The sequence below is a fragment of the Drosophila erecta genome, unplaced genomic scaffold (genome assembly GCF_003286155.1).
Source record: "Drosophila erecta strain 14021-0224.00,06,07 unplaced genomic scaffold, DereRS2 tig00000294-arrow-arrow-pilon, whole genome shotgun sequence".
Taxonomy (NCBI): domain Eukaryota; kingdom Metazoa; phylum Arthropoda; class Insecta; order Diptera; family Drosophilidae; genus Drosophila; species Drosophila erecta.
This window is the reverse complement of record NW_020825218.1, coordinates 601157-616828: the sequence shown is the minus strand read 5'-3', so window position 1 is coordinate 616828 and position 15672 is coordinate 601157. Positions and strand designations below refer to the sequence as shown.

Here is a 15672-nt window from a genome sequence, read left to right as displayed (position 1 = left end):
TAACGAGGTCTGGGTAAACTTTTTAGAGTACGAAACGCAGCTCTTGCTTATATGTTATTAACAGGTATAAACAACTGAACAGCTGATTTTATATTTTTTTATTTTCTTAAAAGTCATATGCAATATTATGCAAATAAAATTCACAGATTACGTTAAAATTTTTAGTGTAAATAAGTCAATGCGCAGCAGCTGCCGCTTTTCGGTGCTCCCAAGAAAGTCACATTTTACTTAGCAATTTTTACATCATGTTCTGCATGATGATGATGTTCTGCATTATCCAAAGTGTCAAAACTGTACAGAAGAGTACCCCAGCCATTGACTTAGTAATATGTATACTAATTTCCCTATATCAATACTTAACTTCACAACCATTCCACACTGCTCACTTCATACAATATAGACGGAACGAGGAGTTGTCGTCCGAAAGGTATGATCGGGTGAGAAAGTAAATGTATTTATAAAGCTTGCCGAACACGTATTTTTTTATACTGAATTTGCTTCCGTCCCGTTGTAATAGAACTGTTGTATGTTGACGGTGCTACCGATATTTCTTTTTACGTCGCCAAAAGGTGTTTTTGTTTGAAATAAAACTTCATACAGGAAGTAACTTAAAAATTCTATCATATTTGTTTTTTTTTTCTTTTCGTTATGTACAAAACAAAGATCCTTTGGTTGGAATATGTTATTATAGCAGCTAATAATAATTTAAGGAGATACATGGATGTCTCGATGCTGATGTAAAATTTGTTGATATGGGCATAGATTCTTACTTCTGTATGGCGTTGCTTACATCCTAACACAAGGTGCTGGCAGCGATATAAACCCTACCTCCCCTACATAATGCCAAGCCTGCTGGAAAAGAGCAATAGTTTGTAATGGTAATTTACTTTACAAATATGAAAACGTTTCTACATTCTACATTAGCTCCATGAATACAATTTCTCTAGATGCGTTGCCATGTGACAATTAATAATATTTATAGGTATTTTATTATTATTATAGGTATTTCATAGGTATTTTCCGCAGAGTTTAATATATAGCTTACATAAAAATACTCGTAAAAGTAATTAAAAACAAGATAGAACTCTATTGTCGAGTTCCCCGACTATAATATACCTGTAATATTCGGAAGATGCATGCTTAATCTCAACATTCTAGCTTTTGTAGTACCTGAGATCGAGGCGTTCATACGGACAGACGGACGGACAAACGACATGACCAGATCGACTCGGATCAAGAATATGTATACCTTATATGGTCGGAAACGTCTCTGTTACATACTTTTCAGCGAATCTAGCATGCCTTTTTAGTCTACGAGTATAGGGTAACGTAATAATAAAGTTTAAGAAAATAAAAATATATTTTGAAATTGTGGGAGTGACACATCGGATAATTTTTTTAAATGTATAATATTCGTTTTAATGTGATCAAAATATTGTTCATGCAAGGGAATATAAGCTTCGGCTTGCCAAAACCATTGTCCTCTTGTTTCGTGTGAGTTTATGTCAGCATTTTTGAGTGTACATGTTTCCCTGCATAAATATAAATTTTATAGGCTTAATATCTTACCCCAATTAGCTTATTGACAAAAGGATTATTACGTTCCAATGCATGCTAGCCCTGATCCCTTTCGTAATATACTTATCAAATGGATTTAAATTATATGTACATACAAATCAAGCTATTCAGAAAAATTAACCTCTATAGGCGATGGCATAAGTGAGTAAATATACTTTATTAAAGTTGCAAGGTCGACCATAAATCCTATGCTCTTCTAGGGAGAAATTTGAACTGATTTTTATTGTATTGAAAATGGAAAAACATAATTTAAACATGATTAGAAAATTAGATTAGTATGCGTTAGAATTACATATGTAAGTGATAGGAAAAATATCAAAATGAAAAACAATACTTGCATACTTTTCAACGCATCAACTATTTTTAAAACCAAATGTATTCTTCATTAGCTTCAGTAGCCGAGAGGATCTAGCCGATTCGATCTGACTGTCCTTCCGAAAGCTTCCGCATGAACGTCGAGATCTCAGAAACTATAAGAGATAAAGAACACACTTTTAAAAATGTGATATTTTTGTACTTTTTTATATAATATATGTTTAATCTTGTAAATTTCTATAGATTTGCCAAAAAACGTTTTGCCACACCCACTCTAACGCCCACAAACCGGCCAAAACCCAAACAAATTTTTTTTATTTATTTTTCTTATTTTATTATTTTTTTTCCAGTTTTTACCGATATTTCAGAAAATTTTTAAATTTCTCGTTTGCACTTCCACTAGCTGAGTAACGGGTATCAATTAGTCGGGGAACTCGAATATAGCATTCTATCTTGTTTTTCTTTCAAGTTTCTATCGTTATGCCAAACACAAATACCACGCCAACATTTTTAAAAATAGTGTTGATTTTGTTTCACTTATACAATTTATCCTATCTCTATTGATATGTTAAAAACATTTTGGCCACTTCTACAAGCGTGGGCGGGTGGAAAACATAATGTAAACATAATTTACCGTTTAATGTGGAAAACAAAATGATTAAACGGTAAAAGTTCAGGGCAGGGCTGATGTGCTTACTTGAATTGAAAGTACTGGCATGCCCGAAAAACCTTACTAGTAGAGAGCACATAAAAAATTATTCTGTATATAGACTATAGAAAATAGATGTTGTTGTCTAAAACAAATCGCGCCTGCGCTCTTACCACAAAAGCAGTGCATATGCTTTGCTGATCAAGAGCACCAAATTCTTTAGACCTGCCAGTAATAGACAAAAGCTCGTGGAGTACGCTTCGTTTTCGCAGAAGACTTAATTACGTGTTGTGATCGATCTAATTTACTTGAAACTTAGTTGTACGTACCAAGTGAAAAGAAATATTTAAAACGGTCCTATTTAAAATAAATGTTTAGTTTATGAATATATGCTCATATTTTACGGCTGCCCACAGCTAAACTTGTGTCATTTTTTATTTGAATTCCCTCCTGTACATCACTATGTTATTTTAAGGGCGATTGCTCATCATACATACATATGTATATGTACACTACATATATATACGGCTATGAATACTTTAAGTTTTTAAGTCCTAACTTTTTATTTCTAAAGTGAAGTGATGAAGAACATAAAGAAATTTTTGTTCTAGAATTTTGGCGATTTTATAAGTAAACAAAAGGATATGCAAGTGTTTAATGCTCTTAATATATTGTAAAGAAATGAAGTGCGTGAAATCTGTTCATGGCGTTGTGTAACACGTTGTTGTTGATAAAAATAGACTTTGAAAAAGCCCAAAAACTGTTATGAAAAAATCGAAACAGTACATGGTTCGACCCAAGTGTGAATGCGTTTGTTTTAAAAACTTTTAACTTACCTCTTTTAAAATGTTATTCTTTTATTTCATAGATGCTTTAGAAAATGCTTTTGAACGAATCTCCTCTTTTCTGATTTTCCCTTGTACCGTTTTATTTTGTATAAATTTTCTATGTTGTATCCGGATATTTATATATAGCCACGAATCTATCTACGAATAAATACATATTTGTGTGAGTTTAGTATTCGAATATTCAGGTTTATTTCTCAGCCGGTGACTGCGAACGGCTAAAAATAAACATGCAATACATGAATTTTCGTTTATTCAGTAAAATGTTTTCCATTAACAATATCTATGCTGAATGAGGAACGGCGATCGAATTTCCGAATTCCAAAACTTAGTGGGTCGTGTGCAACTTAAAATACATAAATACGTGTGAAACGTTCTGGTTTATTGTGTTCGGCTTAGTTTACAGTTACATTGTTAGGTAACGTAAAATACCCGATCATAGAGTATTTAAATTTAATATATGGGACAATTTTCAAACGGTAACAAAATTTCCTTTTATTTTCAAATAAAATTTGAAATGTCCTGTTCACCTATGGCATTGTTGGAAACAAACCGATGGGAGCGGGGAAAGGGGTGGTGGTGGTGGGGGGGGGGGGGGGGGGGGGGATGAGATAAAGTCCAAAGAATATTTAATTATGTTATCTTGCTACAAAAATTCACATTGAATGTAACCTCCCAAACAATATTTTGGTGGACTTTTCAAAATGAAACTTGTTTCTGACATATGTGACAATATGTCACAAAATTTTTTAGTGTCCTAATATAATTTGTTTTGTTTTAAATAGCTATAGAGTCACATCCGTTGAAGACGAAGGTTATAGAAAACCCTCAGCATGGGGGTGGCTGAAGATTTCGCTCCCAGCTTTGTTAAGAAGCCACAACTGCATCAAGAAGATGATGGCAATCGATTGATATTTGAGTGTCAGTTATTATCATCCCCGAAGCCGGAAATTGAATGGTTTCGAAGTGACAATAAAGTCGTAGAAGATGTCCGAACCAAATTCAAAATTCAGCCCGTTGGAGAAAATAAATATACGGTTGTATTGGAGCTTGACGATGTAGTTGAAACGGATGCCGGACTTTATAAAGTCAAAGCCAAAAACAAGTCGGGCGAAGTCTCTGCGTCTATTAATTTAAATTTCACACGTAAGTTGACCAGTTTTAAAAACAAAATACATGTATACCCTTGCAAATGAATAAGTGTTTCAAAGAAAAAATTTATAAATAGGGACTTCATAAAGAAACGCTTTGCTTGAACTGAATCAATTTATTAGATACATTTTCGGCGGAAATATATATGTTTTCGGTACATAAGTACATATGTACAGCTGCAGGCAAAATAAAAGTAGTGCCCCCACCCTTTTCAAAAAACCAAAAAACACCTTTTCCAACGTAAAAAACGAATAGACAAAATAATATGAAATAACTTTTTGCTTGACCGGCACTACTATTATTTTGACCGCAACTGTGTATATGTACAGTGGTGGACACTAATTTAGCACACTATGCATGGTCGATTTTCTTTTCTTATTTTCTCAGTTGTTAAAATGATTAGATCAGTAATATTTTATTGTGCGGGTAGGTTACTAAGTAGAGAATAAGTACCGTAATTTTCACCTCTCTAGCTTTTGTATTCTTTCTTTGCCATTCGATTTTATCCAGACACCTCCAAAATTAGCTGGACACGAATTTAGCACACTTGAGCACTTTGATCGTTATAATTAAATACAAAAAACTTCGGTTTAAAATGGCTAAAGGTCGCTGGTGTACTGAAGCACAGCGAAATGTCATCCAAATCATGAAATCGGCGGGAAAATCAATTTCATATGTTTCAAAGGATCTTGGCTGCTCTCGAAAAATGGTTTATAAAGTTTTGAAACATATTGAAAATAATAGTAATGCAAAAAGGCAAAAACAAATACGCCAACCCCGTAATACCAAATCCTGGCAGGACAGTCTCATTCAAAAAGCGTCCAGAGCTGATCCCTTCATAAGTTCAAGGGCGATTAGAAATGAAATTTCATTAACCCAAGGAGTGTCTTCCAGGACGATAAGGAGACGTTTTAATGAAAAAAAATCTACGTGATGTATAGCACAACAAAAATATATATAGCACAAAAAAAAATATAAAGGCAATAATTAAATTCGTCAAGGAGCATATGATCAAGTCTCTGATTTTTTGAAAAAATGTGCTTTGATTCGAGTGTGCTAAATTCGTGTCCAGCCAATTTTGGGGGTTTCTGGATAAAATCGAATGGCAAGGAAAGAATACAAAAGCTAGAGAGGGGAAAATAACGGTACCTATTCTCTACTTAGTAACCTACCCGCACAATTAAATATTACTGATCTAATCATTTTAACAACTGAGAAAATAAGAAAAGAAAATCGATCATGCATAGTGTGCTAAATTAGTGTCCACCACTGTATATTCGGTTTGCCGGAGTTTGTTTCTTTGATTTCGACAATACCCTGCATAAGGAAGCAGACTTTTGGGATAGTCTCATGCAGAATGTTTTATATATGAGTTTATATATGAGTTTGCTTAGTAACGAATGAACAGAAATATAATAATACTAGTAAAACTTTTATATGGTTTCTAATGTCAATATGCGCCCTTCAAAGAGTTTTTATTCCGTATATCTTAAATATGCAAGTATGCAATTACTGCAAGGGTATATAAGTTTCGGCTTGCCGAATACAGCTTCCTATTTTATATAATTTGATGGTTTATGATTTGTATAAAAAAACAAAGACTAGGGGGTATTTTCCTTAAAAAATTTATATTCATTACTTTTTCGTGTACGAAAATATTAAAATAATTATAACATTTTACTCTACCGTTGTAAAAAATTCTTTAGCTGCTGACGAACCAAAAGAAAAGTAAGCCATTTTTATAGCTTCACTGCTTTATTTTTAAAGAAACATGAACCCTAATGCTATTTTTAACTGATCTTCTATTAAATAATAAATGCCCAAAATATTTAACGATAAGTTGGATTACGCTTATTTAATATTGTCAATTTGAGCAGAACTGCATGATAATACCGGCATTATATATTTAGAATTGCTATTATTATTCTTTTTATAATACTCTTTTTACTAATGGGGGTTTTAAATTCAATACAGATGGTAAGTTTTCACTTCTGGAAAACGAAGGGTAAGTCAAACGATATAAATTGTTATGGTATTTAAATGTGTTTAGTAAAATACATACAGCTTAGAGTCAAAATAAATAGATGTCCATAAATAATATAATATATAATAATATATAAAATAAAATAATATAATATAATATAATATTATATAACATAATATAATATAACATAATATAATATAATATAATATAAAATAACATAATATATTATAAAATATAAAAATTGGGAAAAAAGTTATAAAATAAAAATAAATTAAAACATTTATCGGAAGCGTGGCAAAAAGTGTTTTTGGCAAATCGAAGAAATTTACAAGACTAATGAAAAAATATCAAAATATCTATTAAAAGTGCGGGTGTGGCAGTTTTGGGCGGTTTTTGGGCGTTAGAGCGGGCGTGGAAACATTAATACACGACCTTGCATTGCGTCTATGGCTCTGTAATCAGCATGTTTAATATCAGCTTTCTAGCTTCTATAGTTCCTGAGACCCGAGAACATACGAACAGACTGACAGCTTTTGATCCTCATCAATATATATGTACATATGTATGTATATACTAACATATATGTACATGGTATGGTCGGAAACGCTTCCTTTTGGCATACATATTTACATACTTTTTAAAGAATATAGTATACCCATTTATTCTACTAGTAACGGGTATGATAATCATATCTACCAAATATGAATACTATAAATGGTTCAATTTTTACCAATTAAAAAAAAAAATAATAAAAATAAAATAAATTAATAAAAAAAAATTTTCTTTTTCTTTTTTATTATATTTTACTTATTACTTTTTTTGTTCGTAGCACAGCTAATAACACCATAAATAATTTAATTTTTGAAACTTTTTGTGCAATTACAAATTCATGTCTTTATGCTTGTCTTCTTACAATATGTTTAATGTAATAAGCTAATCAGTTAAAAGGTCGATACCTAATATATGCGTACGTTGTAGACAAATCGACGGATTCGCGCCGACATTCGCGAAAAAACCCGCCATACGACAGGAAGAAGATGGAAAACGATTATTATTTGAGTGCCGCGTTAACGCTGATCCAATCCCCACCATTATTTGGTTCCATAATGGAGCTGCTGTTAAAGAATCAGCACGTCACAAGGTATATATACTTAAATTTATAAATATTCGAATGAACACTCCACATAATGGAAAGATTGAATCTTTTTTTCATATCATGTTGATCGAGCGAAACCGAAGCAATACAATTTTAAAACTCAAATCTAGTACTTTTGAAAGGCAAATAAAACATGGTTAGATCGACTCGACTAGTAATCCTAATCAATTATGTGAACTTTATAGGGTTGAAAACGATTCCTGCATAGTTATCAATTAATCTAGTAAGCACTTTTAGTCTACGAGTGAAAATAGGATTGAACTTTATATTATGTGAACTTTATAGGGTTGAATTAAATTTGAATTGAATTTCGACTCGTCGAAATGGTCTTATTATTAGCCGAACCGTCGTGTATACCTATGTATACCTATAACTATGTATAACATTCATCGGCTTGCCGAGGAGTAGTTGAGGCTTTTAACCATATTGGCATTTTTACAGCTTACTGTGGACAAAGACGTTCATTCATATTTTGCAACACTTGAAATACTAAATGTAACAGTTGAGGATGCTGGAAAATACAAAGTGAATGCAAAAAACGAATTGGGCGAAAGCAACGCTACAATCAGCCTAAATTTCGACAGTAAGTCTAAATAGAATGCATGATATGAACATTAATTTTACATTTAATTTTTATTAACAATCAATATTTCAATTTATTGTTTTGCAAGAAAGCCGCAGAAATAACTTTATCATTTATTCTCAACAATGCTTGAAATGTGAAAAACTTTGAAATCAATTTATGGGGTTTCTTTATGATAAATTTGTGTTGTGTTTTATTTTTTACGTTTTAATGTAACCGAAATACAACTATCTATCGGTACTTTTGAGGAGGAATTTAGATTGTTTGGTAACTTAAAACTGTCCTTGATGAATTTATATAGGCATAGTAAAGGTAATTTAATATTCTTAACGCACAGACCTTGTTATTGGAACAGACTGTGACATTTTCAAATTGCGCTATATGGATATTTCAACTCTATAGGCGACGAAGCCCCCGTGCCGGAAAGCGCAGAAGGCATTAAGCCAACTTTTACCGAACGCCCGGTAATTCGTCAAAGCGAAGATGGTGGAAATGTAACGTTCGAGTGTAGATGCGTTGGAGATCCAACGCCAACAGTCATATGGTACGAAAATAACTTTATCGATATAATATATTCACCATATGAAAATTCCCAATGATAAGTAATGTTTATTAAAAAACAAATCAAACAGAGAGACTCAAATATATTCGAATATATCTGATAGCAAAAAAAAAAAAAAAACGGCATAGGTGACACCTTGTTGTGAATGAAGAAAGAAACGGATTCGACTAAAATTTAATCTACTTCACGTTTCTACAAATACTTTTCCTTATGTGCACAAAGGTCCCATGGCGAGACTGTACTAAACGAATCCAATCGCTACAAAATGTCTTTGACAATGGATCAAAAACTTTATCACATTGCGTGTCTTGAGATTAGCAGTGTGGTCTCCTCTGACCAGGGTGAATATCGCGCGCAAGCGAAAAACAAGCACGGTTCTGGCGTCGCAACCATTAATCTTAATTTCGAAAGCGGCTCCAAAAAGTAAGGCAGCAAATTTAGAGAAATTTAGAGATAATAAGCAATACCGAAAGTTAAAACTCTTCCACCTCAATACAGAATTCCGGATGGAAAGTCGCCGCGCTTTCCAAAAAAACCAACGATCCGTCAAGAAGAAGACTTACTCATCATGGAATGCGTCTTGGAAGCGCATCCGGTTCCGGATATAGTCTGGTATTGCTCAGATAAGGAAATCTTTAATAATCAAAGAACGAAAATGACTCGCAAGGCAACCACTAAAGACAGCTACATTCTAACTCTGGAAATTCAAAATCCCACCAAAGAAGATGGCGGAAATTATCGCTGTAACGCAATAAATATGTATGGCGAAAGTAATGCAAACATTGCGCTTAACTTTCAAGGTACTATATTTTTCTTTCCTATATAGTGATTTATATAATTATATTATATAAATGTAAACCTGAAGGCAGATTCTGTTCTTATTAGAGGAAAGTTTAAGAAGGGCAATCTAGTAAAGCGCACTCTTATTTTAGGCTTGAACCTTCCTTGAATATACGAGTACGAGTATAAGTTATATACCTTCAAATTTGGTGTAATGTTTAATTAAGCGTATTGGTATTAAACCTTAAAATTTCTATATTTCTGTTATAAATTGGTTAATTTAATACTATATGAATATATATATTATTTTGGTGTGCACAAAATGGTTCCGATATTTATAAGAAAATTGTCTAGTACTCAATTGGCTCTTCAAAATTCGAAATATTTTTTTTAAATTAAAAGATTACTCTAACAACTAACAGCTACATACGATATACATACCTCGGTATAGCCTTTGCGAGTTAATTATTTGGAAAAAATATTTATTCCAAACTTGATCTACTGGTCCCAAATTAATTCATTTAATTAATTCGGAATTCTAGCAGTCCTTAGGATATAGTCTCTTGCTTTACGCTTTAATTTTACAGCAACAATTTCATGAGCAGACCTTTCCCATGTAGTAAGCATGCAATTAGTTATGTCGGCGTCTAAATGTCTGCCCGATATATAAACAAACTTTTTTCAACTAAAAAGTTTGCATCTGCATTTGATTTTGGTCATTTCTATCCGCAATACATATTCAAACCATGTCTCAAGCTAACAGTCTTGCTTCCACGTGTTTTTCTTCGGTTGCTTTTCACTGCATATTACTTAAATTTGTGCCTTATTGTCATTAAGGTGCGAGCGATGCCAACGGGTTTGCGCCATCTTTTATTGAAAAACCGAGAATCATACCAAATGAGTCAGGCACATTGATTACCATGAAATGCAAGTGCAAGGCCAAGCCTGAACCTAAAGTCACTTGGTACAGGGGTCAAGACTTGGTGGAGAAGAGTAAGAAGATAAAAATTAACACCACAGTTATTGCAGAAGACACGTATGAGCTGACGCTGGAAATAAAGGTGAAGTGCATTATGGATAGCATAACAGCAAACGATCATTAAATCCATCTCTTTTAGGATCCTGGCGCAACCGACGGTGGGACCTACAGATGCAATGTCAAAAACGAATATGGTGAATCAAACGCAAATCTTAACCTTAACATTGAAGCGGAGCCAGAGCCCGAAGGAGAGGGGCCTACCTTCATAGAAAAGCCGCGCATTGTTTCTGAGAACAACGGTAAATTAGTTATAATGGAGTGCAAGGTGAAGGCAGATCCGAAACCAGATGTAATTTGGTTTCGCAACGGAGAAGTCATCAAGGAAAGCAACAAAATTAAGACGTTTATTGAACAGCGTGGCGATCAATATTACATTAAGCTGGAGCTTTTAGATCCGCAACTGGAGGACTCCGGCCTCTACAAGTGTAATATTAAGAACACGCTGGGGGAGCTTAATGCAAACCTTACCTTGAATATAGAGAGTGCGTATATGACTAGCAAAAGCAAAGACGATCCTAATTGATATGTTTTTAAATACCTCTTTTCTTGTTCTCCGCCAGTCGTTCCTGTTATTAAGGATAAGCCCAAAATTATTAAGATTATTAAAAAACGTACTGTGGTCATCGAGTGCACAGTAGCATCGAAGTTCGAACCGAAGTGCACCTGGTACAAGGAGACCAACACTGTAAAAGAGACCAAGAGACACGTTTATCTGGTAGAAAAGACAAAGGAAGGAGAGTTCGCCGTCAAACTGGAAATCAACGATGTTGAGGAGAGTGACAAGGGCGCCTACAAGCTGATGGCCAGTAACGAGAAAGGGGAGGCAGTTTCCCAAATTGTCAACCTCGTTGACATTCCCGAGGAAGAGCGAAAGCCCTGCAAGCCGGAAATCTCGAGAAAGCTCGTAGATCAGAAGGTCGCTGAGTCGAAGACTTTTGAGCTTTTAGTCAGCCTGTCCCAGTCAGACCGCAAGTGCAAGGTTGAGTGGTATAAGGGAAGCACCCTTATACGTGAAACCAAGGACATAACCACCACCTTCGATGGAACAACAGCACGACTAACTTTTAGCTCAGCAAGGACAGAGCACACATCGAACTATAAAGTTATTGTGACCAATGAAGTCGGCAAGGACGAATCGTCGTGCAAAATAACGGTAGAAAAAGGTACCAAGAAGAAGGAAGAGAAGCCGAAAGAAAAGGAAAAGAGCAAGACTGAAAAAGATGAGGAGCGAAAGGTAAATAAAATACAAAAATCAGTAATATCAGAAAGTGTAGAGAACCGGCAGCAGAAGTTAGAGTCTGTATCCGCACAGAAAACACAGATTGAGGAAGATCAGGATATTAATGCGAAGCAGATTTCCGTTGAAAAAAAAATGGAAAAACATAGCACCCTAAGCGTCACAATTAGCGAAGAATCTTTAGGCATAGAGGTTCATGCGGAATTTTCACAGAATATGACCCAGCACTCAACTTCAAATTTAAAGATATTGGTTAGTAAGTGACACGAAGTTTAGCAAATCAAATTGATGGTTTAAAACGACAAATGAAACTGTTTAATTGTCAAGACTGCAATTAATTATAGTTATCAATGGATTCTCTATACGCACAAAGTGCATTTTATTTAATGCAGCGTGTACATCCAACCAACATTTAGTTCATCTCGAATGCCCAGCAAATGCAGTTAGACCAATCCATTAAAAACTTGTTTCATGTATGTACGTTTCCGCATATTATTAGGTGAAGTCCCATATTTTTTTTAAATTTAGAAGTTAAATTAACAAATCAAGACTTCCTTAACACAGCAACCGATAAAGAGTAATTTTTTACCATACAGCCTGGAGTAACTACGTATGAATTACCAAAACTTAAAAGGAGAAGTGCAACGAAAACTCCCCTGGACATTTCCCAGTCAAATACATCTAAGGACATATTTGGTGTAACATTAAAGCCTATTGGTCAATTTGCTAGTGAAGAGGTTTGCACTTAAATAATTTTCCACGTTCGGAAAATTAATTTTATAGTATAACTTTCAATTGAATTTCTCCACAAGTCTTTCCGCTAAAATTTTCTACATTGACGACACTTTATATCTATGAGCTCTTCTGCTACAGCACACATGAGTTTTTTTCTTAATACAGCTCTTGTGTTGTTTAGAGTTTAATACAATCTGTATACAAATAGTCTTTGAGTCTTTTAATAATTATATTTATCTTATATGCTATACTCATCTTTTTTACTCATCTTTTAAATATCTAACAATTTTCGTTTTGGTCAATAACAATACACTTCAATACACTGCAAAACAAAACACTCAACACATTAAGGAGATCGAAGAAGATGAAAATCCATCCAGTCAATCTAATACACAAACGGATAGGCGAAATAGTAAAGAGCAGATAAAGAAGGGCGACCCAAAAGAAGAACTCACCGGAAAGGAAGAAATTCTGGATAATAAAGACATGCCGGAAGTAAAAGAAAGTTCAATTGAAATGCAAGATGGTGGAGACCCTGAAGTTCCAGAGCCTAAGAAAGCTAAATCTGACGCAAAACCTTACCAATCGAAACAAAAGAACTCTGGCAAAAAGGACAAACTAGATCGACCAGATTCTAAGACTAATAAAGATATACCTACTTCAGATCCCACCAAAACCAATAAACAAGACTCTGGAGAGGTAAAATTCAAAGGCTTATCAGCTACTCTGCCACCAAATATCTGCTTATATTTTTTGCCTAGACAATCTAGACTCATTATTACTAGCACTCTAAACTCCACAGCATGTTCCCAGGGTGGTCCACTTTAAATTCGTATACTCTGTTTTTTGGTTCATGTATGATGGCCTGCAATTGCTCCATTGGAAATTCCGCTCGGAATTTGCCCTATATGAGCTATTTAGAGTACATTACACTTGTACATCTTTAGACCACCCTTATGTTCTTACTGATTTATTTTGTAATATTTTATGTGTACATATTAGAATTAAAAAAACACAAATTTTAAAATATTTTTTAAATTTCATTCGCAGCAACAAGAAACGGAACAAATTGACCTCAAAAAAGTGGACCGAAAGGTAAGAAAACCATATAAAAAAGTGAATTAAAAAGGGCATAATAATAATGTCGTTAATTCAGCTTACACATAAGTAATCTTCTTTGTGCATTATATTGTAAAAGTACATTTAGACAATACACAACACATAACAAATCAATCGTAAATTGTAAATTCAGGATTGAAGATTCAAATTAAGATGCAGTCATACTTTGTTAGTGTCTTAGCTCCTTTGGTTTGTCTTTCTCGTCAGTATTCTTCAAAGCTTGTATGAAAGTTCTATTACTTGAACTTGAGTTTATAGTTGTGTGTTTTGTTGTTTGGTTAGGCAAGTATTGTGTCTGTCAAAGAGGAGGTCTCGTCTGACGTACGGCGGAAATCAATTATTCAGGCTAAAGAGGAAATCACTGTCGATGATAAGAAGATATCATCTAGAAGGTCATCCCTTGCGGTAAGTAATATCATGCTCTTTGCTGTTCTCTGTAGCATTTACCGTGCAATATGTCAATTTTGTCCTTAACCAAAAGGTCGAGGAATCTAAAACAGAATCGCGAAGGTCATCTATAATAGACAAAAAAACATTGGAGGTGAGTAGCCAAGAAAATATATATTAAATATATATATATATATTCTACAAGTGACATGGAGGTGACGTTTTTGGGTCATTTGGGTCACTCCCTTAAAATCCCAGTACATACACCTATAAGAAACCATTTCCCCTGTAGCAGGTTGATAGTAATCCAATTGACGCTAACAAAAATTCACAACCATTAAAAGAAGAGATTCCCAAGCTAAAACCTGCTGAAAAACGGCGAACTTCAAAGGTGAGAGGTTTAAACGAGAACCAGTATAATCTTTCGATTTTGTTTTTTTTTCCTTTAATGTGTGAATAATAAGAATTTTTTTTATCTTATAAAACTGCTTCAAACCAACATTTACTTTTTCATATACTTTTTCATATTCCGTTTATAAATAAACCTATAGCGGAAAAGCTTACTTACTCTGTCAAGCTACTTTGAATTTAAAAACATAATTACGACTACATGTAATTACATAATTACATAATAACGACTATCAGATACCCGTACCAAGCTAGTTTCGACTAGCTCGTGGAACTTTCATAATTTTTTTGGCATATCGATAAAAATTAGAAAACCAATAACCAATTAAAAAAAATATATAAATGTTTTAAAAGTTTTGGCGTGACAATTGGGGTCGGTTTGTGGTCGTTAGAAGGAGCTTGGAAACATAAGTAAACAAACTTCCGCTACATCTACATCTAATTCTACATCTCTGGAATCTCCATAGCTAATCTTTTTCCCGGCCTTTCTGTCAGTCCTTATAAACGTCTAGATCAAGTGAGCTCTAGAAACTTAAGGGGAGATCTACCCTTAGGGGCTGGTTATTATTTATTAAATTATTATTTTTGCTCTCGATTTGTAGGGAAATCCATATAACATTTATTTTATGTATTTATGCCTGAGATGAAAAAAACTCTTTTACAAGAGTGAACATAAAGTTTAACAAATTTTTCAAGGATCTTGCAAGACATATCGCCGCTGACATCGTAGATTGTGTAAGTGATGCTGGCCACAATTTTAGTCTGAAATAAGCAAACCAAACACTTTCTTAAGAGGGTTTTTTGTCTCATCGACGACCACTAAAATGTTTTCGAAATTCGGAAATTAATACCGCAAAGCACGCTTCAAACAAATTATTTATAATTATTATTAATAATTATTTTTAATTTCGCTGCTTCTGCAATTGAAAAGGGTGTAAAAATGTTTTGTTTTAAAAATCTGTAGTCCATATACAACAGCTTTGTATGCTGTTTAAAATGAATTCTAAAACGTTCGCTAGCTTTGCACAATTTTAAAAAACATGCTTTAAAGAAAATGCCGTTTAAAGTTTGCCGTCAACTCCGGAAGGCATATCTTGCAGAATTACGATAATAAGGTTTTGAAACTTTGACACGATTTCTGAA

At 33.8% G+C, this 15672-nt stretch overlaps 1 protein-coding gene across 16 annotated transcripts in view; it reads left to right on the top strand.

Annotated features, from left to right (window-relative positions):
* Nucleotides 1-265: 265 nt before the first annotated feature.
* The window catches only part of LOC6555843 (twitchin), a 54739-nt gene continuing 39332 nt past the window's right edge, over nucleotides 266-15672 (top strand). For 6 of the 16 annotated variants that reach the window (XM_026983376.1, XM_026983375.1, XM_026983374.1 and 3 more), the window contains exons 1-16: nucleotides 3725-3805; nucleotides 4173-4533; nucleotides 6514-6544; nucleotides 7502-7664; nucleotides 8121-8262; nucleotides 8665-8806; nucleotides 9047-9247; nucleotides 9323-9624; nucleotides 10442-10665; nucleotides 10723-11125; nucleotides 11204-11877; nucleotides 12967-13314; nucleotides 13666-13710; nucleotides 14017-14139; nucleotides 14216-14275; nucleotides 14414-14512. In XM_026983376.1, the coding sequence (XP_026839177.1) occupies nucleotides 4221-4533; nucleotides 6514-6544; nucleotides 7502-7664; nucleotides 8121-8262; nucleotides 8665-8806; nucleotides 9047-9247; nucleotides 9323-9624; nucleotides 10442-10665; nucleotides 10723-11125; nucleotides 11204-11877; nucleotides 12967-13314; nucleotides 13666-13710; nucleotides 14017-14139; nucleotides 14216-14275; nucleotides 14414-14512 (3270 nt within the window). In that variant the 5' untranslated portion in view covers nucleotides 3725-3805; nucleotides 4173-4220. Of the gene's footprint in view, nucleotides 428-2569; nucleotides 2995-3598; nucleotides 3867-4172; nucleotides 4534-6245; nucleotides 6268-6513; nucleotides 6545-7501; nucleotides 7665-8120; nucleotides 8263-8664; nucleotides 8807-9046; nucleotides 9248-9322; nucleotides 9625-10441; nucleotides 10666-10722; nucleotides 11126-11203; nucleotides 11878-12966; nucleotides 13315-13665; nucleotides 13711-14016; nucleotides 14140-14215; nucleotides 14276-14413; nucleotides 14513-15672 lie in introns of those variants that run through there. The other 10 variants (XM_026983382.1, XM_026983381.1, XM_026983369.1 and 7 more) reach the window with 9 other exon arrangements.